This window comes from Acomys minous (genome assembly GCF_964271855.1).
Source record: "Acomys minous genome assembly, chromosome: 13".
Taxonomy (NCBI): domain Eukaryota; kingdom Metazoa; phylum Chordata; class Mammalia; order Rodentia; family Muridae; genus Acomys; species Acomys minous.
This window is the reverse complement of record NC_140495.1, coordinates 39,171,108-39,183,439: the sequence shown is the minus strand read 5'-3', so window position 1 is coordinate 39,183,439 and position 12,332 is coordinate 39,171,108. Positions and strand designations below refer to the sequence as shown.

At 39.0% G+C, this 12,332-nt stretch overlaps 1 protein-coding gene across 3 annotated transcripts in view; it reads left to right on the top strand.

Annotated features, from left to right (window-relative positions):
- The window catches only part of LOC311581975 (uncharacterized protein), an 89,676-nt gene that overhangs the window by 76,033 nt on the left and 1,311 nt on the right, over positions 1 to 12,332 (top strand). For 2 of the 3 annotated variants that reach the window (XR_014773972.1, XR_014773973.1), the window contains 3 exons: positions 7,351 to 7,461; positions 10,774 to 10,865; positions 11,549 to 11,631. Coding sequence is in view for 1 of the 3 variants with exons in the window: in XM_084754560.1 (XP_084610686.1) it covers positions 10,774 to 10,865; positions 11,549 to 11,631 (175 nt within the window). In the remaining 2 variants the exon portion in view is untranslated. The remainder of the gene's footprint in view (positions 1 to 7,350; positions 7,462 to 10,773; positions 10,866 to 11,548; positions 11,632 to 12,332) is intronic. The other variant, XM_084754560.1, reaches the window with a different exon arrangement.

Sequence of the window (12,332 nt, the reverse complement as noted above, 5' to 3'; positions counted from 1 at the left end):
AAAGAAAAGAACTAACAAAACATGACAAATTGAACAGTGAGACATGTACCCATGTTGATAAAAGATTATGGGAGTGGGGTGTTTTCCTATGAAAGAGTCTTACACTAAAAGATTGAGGCGAGAGGATGGGAAAATTGGGCAGGCCTTGTGTATGCTTTGAAATTCTAGTAAAGAAAACTGTAAAAACAGAAATAATTGATAAGGTCTTAATTAGCACAGTGAACAGGAAAGGAGACAAGGCAGAATTACAGAAAACTGAGGTTAAAAAGAAAAATTGGGACAAAATGGAAATGGGATTTCTTTTGAGTTTCTGTTGGAAAAAAGCATGCATAATATAGTCAGTAGATTTGGTATATTAGGAAAAAAGTAAGAGCTTGAGGAACAAGGGAAACTAAGCATTCAAAATACTGGATTTTTATCTGTATCTGTCAATAAGGAAATATTTATTCACAAACAAATGTACAGAAACATTACAATATACATGCCTGCAATAGTATTTATTTGTTTTATATCTGACTATTGCAACTTACCGAGCTCTTCAGAGTTGTGACTGATATTTTTGAAGTCTAGTGAGTACTGTCTCACAAAAATATTTTATCTCCCAGAAGACTAGGACACAGCTTTATAGTGAAAAAAATGGATATGAAATCAGTGCTCAAGATTCCTCAGCACATAGCATGTATTGCAGAAAACTTAAGAAGTAAATGAAAACCATATTTAGTATAGACAGGCTCTGCTGAGTTGGAGAGAGTGAGGTGAGTCTGGAAGGTTGTATATAATTTAAATAAGCAGAGGAAGCAGAAAAAAAGCACAGATGACGGTTTGGTTGAATACAGTGTTCCCTGAACAATGCAACGGCTTGTTTTGTTTCCCAAAATGGTGTTATGCATTGAGAGACAGTGGGGAATTTAGTTGGCTAAGCAAATGGAGGGCTGTGATAGTTGACCTTGGTTTGTCATCTTGAGGGGATTAAGATGGCTGGGGAAGAGACTAGATTGGAAGAGGGAGGGAGAGTGGGAATGGGAAGATACAAGTGAGGGGATAAGAGTTCAATGTGAATAAATTATAATAAAAATTAAAAATAAGAGAAAATCTTTTTTTAAATAAAAAAGAGATGTATAGGACCAATCACATCTAAGTGTTTGTGTAGTGTTTCCAGAGAGGATTGATATGTGGAACAGTCACCGGGGAACAAATCCCCATCATAAATATGAATGACACTTTCCCTGTGGTTGACAATGTCATTGACTAATTGAATGCCAGTCTTTGACTGTGCTATACATCTATAATAAATAGATTTAGATGATAACTATTGTGCACTTAGGCTTGATTTGTCCATAGGATGCAGATCTATAACATAGTCAAAAGCTAATACTTAAGCATTTAATAACAGAGTCAATAGAGATAGTTGGCAGGTCACATAGCTCCAGATGCCATGAGAAAAAAAAAAGGAGGTTGCTTGCCACTGAGTCAAGGATGCCAGAAATAGGGCATGTGATAGAAACACTTATCTGGGAAGAAGAACAAGATTTCATAATCTGCCTAAGCATGTTGAGACACAAATGTATTCCCTGCATTGGAGAGGTAGAAGTTGGTGGATCACAGGGCTGCTTGATATAAGTGGTAAGGTTGAGGCCAGTCTTGGCTATTTACTGAGACCCTTTATGAAAACAAAACAAAAAAAACAAGCAAGCAAGCAACAACAAAAACCTTTTTTAAATATGCCCAAGTGGAGAAAAATCCATATTTTTTGTCATTGAGGGGGAGAAAACTGAGATATATGTCTTATTCGAATGGAAAGTAAGTTTACCATGGAAGACATTGAATATGATCTGATAGCATTGCAATGAATCCACTGGAAAATAAAAAACAGATTACAAACTACACTTTTAAATACACTTTTACCAGGATGAATATAATGAATATATTTTTCTTCTAAATTACATAAGGCCTGTTAATAGATTCTAGTTTGTCATATCACAACTAGATATTATTGAGGCCTCTAGATATCAGAATTGCAAACTGTTAAAGTCTTTTGAGATATAGACATTTTAACCAATAAAATAGCCACCCACAATAGACAAAGAACAATCTTAAATCAACAATCTGTAACAAAGCACAAGGACCATTTTAATAATCAGAGGACTTACTAGGTAGATTCTGTGACTTACCCAAAGCCCCGGAAGTTTGGAGACTTCGTCCCCATGATTTGAAAATCATCTTTCCTCCCGGTGGCTGACTCCTTATTGTAGACAGCAAAATCTTGAAAGCCAAAAAGTATTTGCCGCTGACCCATATATGAGGAATCTGCCCCTAAAGGCTCATGCCCACACACCCATTGTTGTATCCTTACAAGCAACCCAACGCACTATTGGGTGCACTGAAGAGTCTTATAAATAAACCCCCTCCTCATGCAGAGGTTGACTGCTGAAACTCTCATTGTGATGTCCCCTGTGCTCAGTAAGGCGGACTGTATACTAGAAATCCCTTACTTGTCTCTGAATGTGTAAATGGATAGCTGTATGCCTTCATCTACCAGGTCAAAGGTCATTAGGTGTATAAGTGTGTGACTTAGACTTCACTGGTACTCCATTCAGGGTCAGCTGCTGGTAGCCTTGTTTTGGTTTCCTACATGAAATGCATTTACTGTTACTATTTATTTTTTTAGGTAGGATATGATTAATTTTGTAGGTGGCCAGCCATCTATTTATGGGGTTTTGAGAGAATGATCCTATTTAAATGGAGGGTGGACTACAGTGACATATGACCTGCCTCCTGAATTCACAGCACTGGTCATCCGGAGCGCCTGCTTGGCCACTCTTGGGAGGAAATGCAATGTGATGGATCTACCATGTAGATTGGAATAACTGTCTCTTCAAAACCTTCCTGCTTCTTATGTCACAGTTTAACAGTAAAGGGAGCCAAATATTCCTCACACTTGGTAAACAGAACCAGAACAGCAAGCCTGCTATTAATATGCTACACTTTGCCAGAATCTTCTCCTGAAAGGTTGCCTAACTACAGGCATCAGCTTCCAGCTAATTAATTTAAGGGGACAATCTGCTGTTAGTCACAATTTACAGCAATGTTAGGATGTAGGCACATTTGCCAAGTGTCACTGACAGTGTCTAATATTGTTTACAATCCAAAACAAGAGCCACATAAAATATACTTTTGAAATTATCAAGAAATATCCATGGCTTAAAACAAAATGATATGAATACATAATCAGAAACAACTGGCTCCCATCTCTTATAAATGTATTTAATGAGACAAAGCTACTTTCCCAATCACTTACTAAGGGCAGCATCAGTCATTGATACAAAATACGATATTCTGTAGTCAACATTTATAATATTTTCAAAAAAACATCCACAAGCAGTTGTTATATATCAGTAGGCACCCCAGGTTCCAGATCGGATTGATGCTGCAAAAATATTTCATCTTTTAAAACCCAACGAAGAAGAACAATATATTTCAAACATCATGCAGATTCCAATGGACTGGAAGGAGCTTGCAGGAGACTGCCCTTCAAAGTAGTTCCATGGTTGGTATTTTACCCAGTGCCATGATTGACTGAGATGCTGTGGGAATGAGAAGGGCAATAGAGCAGCTCCACTGCCATGAATTTGTCCCTCCACAAGAGGTACTGGCTGATGATCCAGCAATCAGAGAAGCACCATGGCAACAAGAGTGAGCAGTGAGTACCAGAAGTGTTCCTGCCCTACAAGTTTGTCATGTGCTGCCACATTCCCTCTGCACTGGAAATGAGAGAGTGTCACGCTACATTCCTCAGCAGTAACTGAATATCCTACCAGGACACTGAGGGAGAGCGGGGGGCATTTTTTCCTTTTGTTTATATTATTTAGGTTTTTATTAAACATATACCAGGGCTATCTAATTTTTGTGAGAAATGCTTATTTTGGCTCATGTTTTTTGATGTTTCAATCCAAGATCAAATCTAAGGTCTCAGTAGCCACAGGGTAGCAGCAAAATGCCTGTGGAAGAACAGATGACTTGTCTCACAGCTGAAAGACAAATGAAAAAGAGGACACTAGCAGAGTACCCAAATATCATGGCCATCTGTCAATGACTGAGGCACTTGCAGTAAAGCCCCACCTCCTAACCATCCTCCTCGCAGTGACACCACATTTGGCACAGAGTCTCTTGGGAGACTTACTCAAAGCAATGCATGTTGCCCGATTCCTCTGTGTGCTTATGAAGCTCCCAATGCAAAATGCATTTTTCCACCCCCAAGGATCTTTAAAGTCTTAAAGCAGTGGTTCCCAACATTCCTAATGTTGTGACTCTTTAATACAGTTCCCCATGTTGTGGTGACCCCCAACCACCAAATTATTTTGCTGCTACTTCATAAGTTAACTTTGCTACTGTTATGAACTGGAATGTAAATATCTGAAATGTGATCCCTGTGAAAGGGTTGTTTGACACCCAAAGGGGTCATGATCCACAGGTTGAAAACCTCTGTCTTAAGGTTTCCAAAACTGTTAAAAAGTCCATGTTTAAATGTCTTCCAACACTCAAGATAATCTCACCTGTCAGCACCCATACAACTAAAAAGTAAAAGTAAAATAAATAAAAATGAAATTAAAAGTATATACTACCAGCATACAGATGGTGAGCAGGTGTGGTAGTTTAAATAGGAATGACCCCCATACACTCAGGTGTTTGAATGCTTGGCCCAGAAGGAGTGTCACTATTAGGAGCAATGGCCTTGTTGGAGTAGGCGTGGCCCTGCTGGAGGAATTATGTCACTGCAGCAGGCTTTGAGGTCTCATATGGTCAAATTGTTCCCACAGTGCCACACAGTTCTCTCCCTGCTGCTTGCAGATCAAGATGGAGAGCTCTCAGCTCCTTCTCCAGCACCATGCCTGTCTGCACGCTGCCATGTTTCCTGCCATGACGATAATGGACTAAACCTCTGAACTAGAAGCCACCCCCATTTAAATATTTTCTTTTATAAGAGTCATGGTGCCTCTTCACATCAATAATATTAAGAGGTTAAATTCTATGCCAAGCCAGACACAATAGCGTAACCCTAACATTCACAAGACTGAGACAGGAGGATCATGTATTCCAGGCCAACATGAACTATGTAAGCCGACACAGAAACAGCACCCTTCTGAGGAAAATGTGCTGACACATATGAATTCACAGAGACTCTGACCACACACAGAAGATCTGCATGGAGTCAAAACCAACAAAATTCCTGCATTGAAGAGGGAAAATGGACACCCAGTCCCACTCCTAATCTAGAGACTGATTGTCAGCAATTGACATCAGCTGGGAAGAGGAGACTAGTTTCCTTTGAAGGGTGTCAGTGAGTGTAATAACCACATTCCAGGGCGGGACACAAGGGCAAGAATAGTCCATCAATGCAAAACAGGCTGCATCTGTGTGTATGGGTGCCATTTGTTCTGTTTTTGTTTGCCTGTTTTTTGGTTTTGTCTTAGTCATTTTTCTTCTAGTGTTTTCATTTGTTTATTTTAATTTTTATTTTTGGTTGTTTCTTTTTTCCTTCTCTTCTTCTTTCCTTTTTGAGAGAGACAGAACGTGGAGTCGGGTAAGTAGGGGAGGTGGGGGGTATACGGGGGAAATTGGGGGAAAGGAAAGACTATGATTTCAATATATTGCCTTAAAGAAAAAACACCCTACCCAAACCAAAACAAATTTGCATCCCCTAATTGGATGAATAACAAAATAGTAAAGTATTGGCTAAAAATAAATGCCAAAAGCCAAAATAGCACATATCAACTCCTAAAGTTCGGTGTCCAGCATCCTGGGTACACTAGGCCAAGATGAACTCACAGGTACTCAGGCAGTTCAACCAATGACACACTGCTGAGGGTAGCACACTTCCTACAACCCTGAGCAAAGCATTGAACACTGCCTGTAGCTCTGCTTGGTGATATTTTACATTCTGCACATCAGCTTCCTATGGTATCTTATAGCTGTGATATCACAAATCTACTACCCAGAGATTTCTATCCTGTGTGCATCATTTGGCCTTCCAGGCCTTTCTCTGAAATCCTAGTGGGAGTCACGGTCACCTATGGTTACTTCATTCAGCATGGCTGCCACACCAGAACCACATGGGTGATGCCAAGGTTGGCTTCAGGGGCTCACTTGGACAGCCCACATCAGCTTCAGAACCCTTACTCTTTGGACTTAAGACTCCCTGGTATCTCTGGACTGGGCACTCTGGGGCACTTTTCTGAAAGAATTCTTTTTTTCCTCAGGAAAGCCTTTAATTTGTCTTTCTGCCTCCTTGAGCCTTTGTGGTACAGGGCCTCTGATAGAGGCCAGCATCTAATACCCCTGCATTTGTCTTCCTTTTGTCCACTCTAATTACTGTAGGGAAGAGCTTGGCCTCACCTCTGCCTCCTAAAGAGATGGATTTTTCTCCTTCCCCCCCGCCAGCCTGTATACTTTCCAATTTTTTTCTACTTTGTTTCCTCATCATTCAAATTTTTACTAAATCTGACTAAAAGCTTCTAATAGTGCTCATGGCACGTGCTAAGTGATTTGCTGTTTCGAAACTCTGTCTGCCAGATAAATTTGTCCGTGATTCTTTTTGTTGTTGTTGTTGTTGCTGTTGGTGGTGACAGGGCCCCGTTGCTTATTCCAGACTGTCTTCTAACTCATCATCCTCAGGAAATAGCATCCTGAGGGCTAGGTTTACAGGCTTGTTCCCTTGTTGGCTTGACATGATTTTTCAGTTTGGTCTTCTTTAAGCCCTGTGGAGTGTGCACAATGCCTCCAGATTCTTTTTATGTTTGTTTGGTTGGTTGGTTTCTTTTGTTTTTTAAGATAGGGTTTCTCTGTGTAATAGCCCTGGCTGTCCTAGAACTGGGTTTGTAGACAAGGCTAACCATGAACACACAGAGATCCGGTTGCTTCTGCCTCCTGAGTGCAGGGATTAAAGGCGTGCGCCACCCCACCCGACTCTGCCTCCAGATTCTTTGACACTGTATAACAAAGATGATCTTTATTATAATGTCCAACAGAATCTTAATTTCCATCAGAAACCAGCATAGTACATACTTTGGCTGTTCATATCTCTGTCCAGTGTCTTGAAGTCTTCTGAAACTACACTACAGTCGTGAGTCAGGGTTCACTAAGGAATTTGAGGTTTCTTTCCTTGACTTTCTAAACACTTCTATGCATTCACCAGTCCGAAAAGTTACTTCACAGAGACCCTAGTGAGGCTGTAGTGACCCCAGTTTTTAATGTCAGGTTTCTCCCATAGTCAGCTTCCCTCTGAGTAAGGCAATGGGAGAAATAATTAACTTGCAAGATAAAAAAGCTTACATATGTCTCTCTGTTTTGAAGGTTCACCTCTGAGGTCTGGTGGACTTCTTTAGGCATGCTTGATGGCGCTAGCAGGGAATGCACACTAGGACACACTTTTCACTCATGTTGAAGAAGAGAAAGAGAAAGAAGGTAAAACAACCCACAATCCCCTTTGATAGCATGCCACCAATGACTTCAGGAACACTCAAGATTCCACCTCATTAGTAGTGTCTCATCACTACACAATAGACTTGCTGAAGACAAAGTTTTGATTACCAGAGATGCTTATATAACTCACAGTGGCAACCACATTAGAATTTTATTGTATTACCTAGTACGATGTTGGTGCTGTAGGCATACACTGGCCTGTTCACACATGTGCTGCACACACACAAGCACATTCAACATTCAAAGTTTCACAGCTGCACGCATGTGCATACACAAAAGAACATTCAAAATTCATTCTAATGGTCACAGCAGCACAAGGGAACACACACATATCCATATCCAACAACCATTCTGACTTTCACAGGCAGCAGCTGTCTTCTGTTTCTTTCATTGGATTGAGAATAATTCTAAAATTTTTAACAATACCACTTTTTACTCAGTTGAAAATTCACTTGCCATTGGTGGGGAGGCCCAGCAGCACACAGAGGAAGGGGAAGCAGGCTGTCTGGATGAGACCTGATAGGCTGTGACCATATGGTGGGGGAGGAGGTCCCCTTCTGTCAGAGATCTAGGGAAGGGGAACAGGGAAGAAGTGGGAGGGAGGGTGGGAATGGGAAGCTACAAGTGAGGGGATAACATTTGCGGTATAACCTGAATAAATTATAATAGATTAAAATTGAAAAATTAAAAAGAAAATTCTGATCAGAAAAGCAATATATAAGTTATTTGAGGAAAGAATGCAAAACACATTTTCATCCTTTTTTAAAAAAATAGCATTCAGTTGGCAAACTATTAACATAAAAATTATTTTATTTCATTTATGTATTGTGACTTTATGTATGTGTCTGTGAACCGTGTGTGTGAAATACATATGGAATCCAGAGGAGGGAACTGCATTCCATGGAACTATTTCTAAAGATGATTGTGATCTGCCATATGGGTGTTGGGGATTGAACTTCATCATTTGGAGGAGCAGCCAGTGATATTTTTTAAAATCACTTTTTAATTATTTAATTAATTTATTCAGGTTACAACTCAATTGTTATCCCACCACAAGTATCCTCCCATTCCTCCCTCCCTCCCACTTTCACCCTATTCCCTTCCCCTAGGTCTAAGAGCGAGGGGGACCTCCTCCCCTACTATATGGTCATAGGCTATCAAGTCTCATCAAATATGGGGCACCAGAGTTCATGTCAGAGTCAGTCCCCGCTCTCCACATACCTGTGGAGAATGTCCTGTGTATTGGGCACTAGCCCAAAAGGCATGTCCCATGAAAGTCTTCACTTAACAGGAGATTGGGATAGATGTGAGGACATCCCTGGGACTCTAGGTAAGAGAAATAAAGGAGATGGGGAAATAGAAAGACCCAGAGAGTCCTAGAAACCTCCAAGAACATCGTGACAGGTAGATCAAGGCTCAGGGGGTCTGCTCAAACTATTGCACTAACCAAGGACAACACACAAGTAGTAAACAGTGAATCCCTACTCTGATCTATCCAATGTAGCCAGTGATCTTAAACATTGAGCCATCTCACCCGTTCACATAGACATAAATGAACAAAGGACATAAAGGCAAAAAAGAATACTATGTCTGGGGGAAACGTGGGGCTTGGCCAGCAGCTGCAACTGATTTCCTTAAGACCTCATGGATTCATAATCTAAACCGTCTCCTGTGGTGAGACGCAGCTGGTTTGGCTACACATCAAATCAATGGGTGTGGAAATAAGGACATCAAGAACAATTAAGTCAGTGAATCTAAAATTACAACGTTGTGGGCTGAATTTAGCAGGGTAAGTGACTCTGATCATCCATTTTTATCTGGATTAATTTTAAGTACTGTTCTTATTTTGTTCATGTAATCATGCAAACCACAACATCTCCATAGGATCAACTTGGCTCTGATTTTTCATACGCTGTGTTCCAAATTTCTTCCCCATGAGACTTTTAGTGTCTGTCACTGAAACTGTACTTAAACTATTTTCAAGAAATTCTGAAAATATGCATTGAATCATAAGTTTTGTTTTTAGTAGTTACTTTTAACTGTTAATGCTATGGCCAAATAAGTAGACTCTTCTACAATTAGTTTTTATATCTTCTTTGTTAATAAAAGAAACTCTGAAATTGACTTAAGTTTTCTGATTTCAAGGGGTAGGAAAAATGTTAGAAAATAATTAAGCCAAAACTTATGCTTATGATGAAATCATCATATGTTCATAAAATTACTTATAATATAAATCATAGATAATTTCAAATGTTTTAAAAAGAAGTTGATTACATTAATATTTTAATTGAGTCCTATAGACATGAGACAAGTAAAACAAAACTAATGAAATTGATTTTGATTAATTTTCAAAGAATGTAGGCGTTATGAGACCAAAACTGTGAGGTATTTGAGTATGGCATTCATTTTCTTGCCCACAACTTTTCAACTTCCAGAAAATCTAAGTTAAGAAAACAACAATAGCCAAACATGGTAGCATACACTTTTAACCTCATTATTTAGGAGGCAACTGCAGGAGGTTCTCTGTTATTCAAAGACCAGTCAGTCTACATAGTGAGTGCCAGAACAGTCAGAGTAAATACAAAGATATTGAAAATAAATTAAAAAAATAAAAAGGCCAGAGCTAAATAGTAAAAATGTATATAGATAGATAGAGATAGAGATAAAGAAAGAGATAGAGATATATATGGAAAGACGTGGGGCCAGGACAGGGTAGGAAAGGAAAGGAAAGGAAAAGAAAGGAAAGGAAAGGAAAAGAAAGGAAAGGCGTTAACACTATAGAATCAGTAGGGAGAAGCTCTCATCCTAGGTAGTTTAAGTCAAATCAGTAAACAAATAAACCAAACCACACCTTCTCTTTTCCATGTCAGTTGGGAACTATTATAGGTATTCAATAAAAGGTGAGGTATTCCTGGGGAGACATGAACAAACGCCTATTCACTCCAGATAAGGTACTGAAGACAGACCCAAGAAATTATTCCAGTCAGAGCTAAGCCTGGTGAAGCAGTGAGTTTATTGGAATTACTTAGAAGAGTATGGGAGAAAGAATACTTTCAGAGTAATAGGTGACTCATAGATAATTGCATCAAGAAAAGCCCCCTATAGCACAGGTGATCAGTCAGGAACTGTGGGTCTCTGGAGTTCCTTCACAACATGGAGGCAGCCTCACCAAAGAAGCATTCATTACTGCTTAGACAACCTTGGGGAAAGCACTGAGAACCTTGCAGCTTTCTGAGCTTCCTAAATCTTTTCCTTTCACTTCCTGAGCTGTATAATTCTCCCTCTTTCATCCAGGAGGAATTGTTTTAATTCAGAGAAAGTATCTACAAAACATGGGGAAAGTTGGAACCTTTTTCTACAGAGCCCAAAATACATTTCACATTGTGGTAAGTATGTGACAATGATGAATCATATGATCTTTTAAAAACTTTCAAAAGATCTATTTTGTTTTATTTGTATCAGTGTTTTGTCTGCATGGATGTGTGCCCAGTTCCTATAGAGGCCAGCAGAGAGCATCAGATTGTCTGGAACATGAATTACCGTGGTTATGATGGTTATGAAATTACTATGTGGCTATTGGGAACCCAATCCAGCGCATCTACAAGAGTCAGCTCTCTAGCTTTAAAATCATAATTTTGAAAATATTTTAAGATATATTTATTTTTTGCCTGTATGAGGGTGCCAACTCCCCCGCAACTGGAGTTTAAGAAAGTTGTGAGCTGCCCTGATGTGCTGGGAATTGAACCTGGGTCCTGCGGAAGAGCTGCCAGTGCTCTTAGCCAGTGAGCCATTTTCCTAGCCCAGCAAATCATAAAAATGTTAAAAAGCCATATTCTTGACAGAAATATTTTGATTCATAGTGCTTAAGATAATTTACTTATGTTTTAATTATGTAGCCTAGTTTTTTCAGTTGCTAGATTTTTATAAATTAAAAAATTCAGTAAATTGATAAAATTTTAATGTAAATGTACAGATTAGGTTTGAGGAGGGTTTTTTGCAATCAAGTCTTTTCTAGGTGTTTTACGATGTTATTTTTTTTCTTTTTCTTCCTTCCTGAACCCGGTATCAGAGATCGATTCTAGAGCTCATGTCTTCTGGGAAGCTACATCATCATCACTCTCCAGCTCTCCTTTGCTTACTGTTTATTTTGAGGTAGGGTCTTACCAAGCCTGGCCTTGAATTTTCTCTATAACCCAAGCAGGCTTTGAAATCAATAAACTCTTCTTTCTTCATCTCTTGAAATGGCTAGTAATACAGTCCTGCAGGACTAAAAATAGCATGACATGTTATTTCTACCAAACGGAAGTCTCTTTATTACACTGTATAACAACAATCCACAAAGAATATTTATAAACATACAAGAACTTAATATTCCATCCAAACACTTTTGAAGATGTTCTGCCTTGAAAATTAGAAAATGAAAAATTAATTGAAAAGGAAATTTTAGAAAAACATTAATGTAAAGTGGTAGACATGCTAATCAGGGACATAAATACTGTATGATAGATGTGCACTGAAGAAGAGTTATGTCAGCTAGCATTGAAACTATTTCATTATCACTTTTGTCAATCAAATATGAAATGATTCATAGTGACTGCATAATAAAGTACCTTTATTTATACCTCAGATACTTTAGCAGTAGCTAAATTTGCATATAACAATAAAAATTGTCAAGCGTCTTTAATAGATTGTCGGCGCTTTTGACTATGATAATTCTTCTCATACACTCCTGTGTTAAATTCTTCAAAACATACCCTTGTGTTTTCCTAGTCTTTTAATTGAGAGTCACAATCTAATCCACCACAGTACTGGAATCTTCACAGCCTCTTATATAATCAACAGACTGTGATACA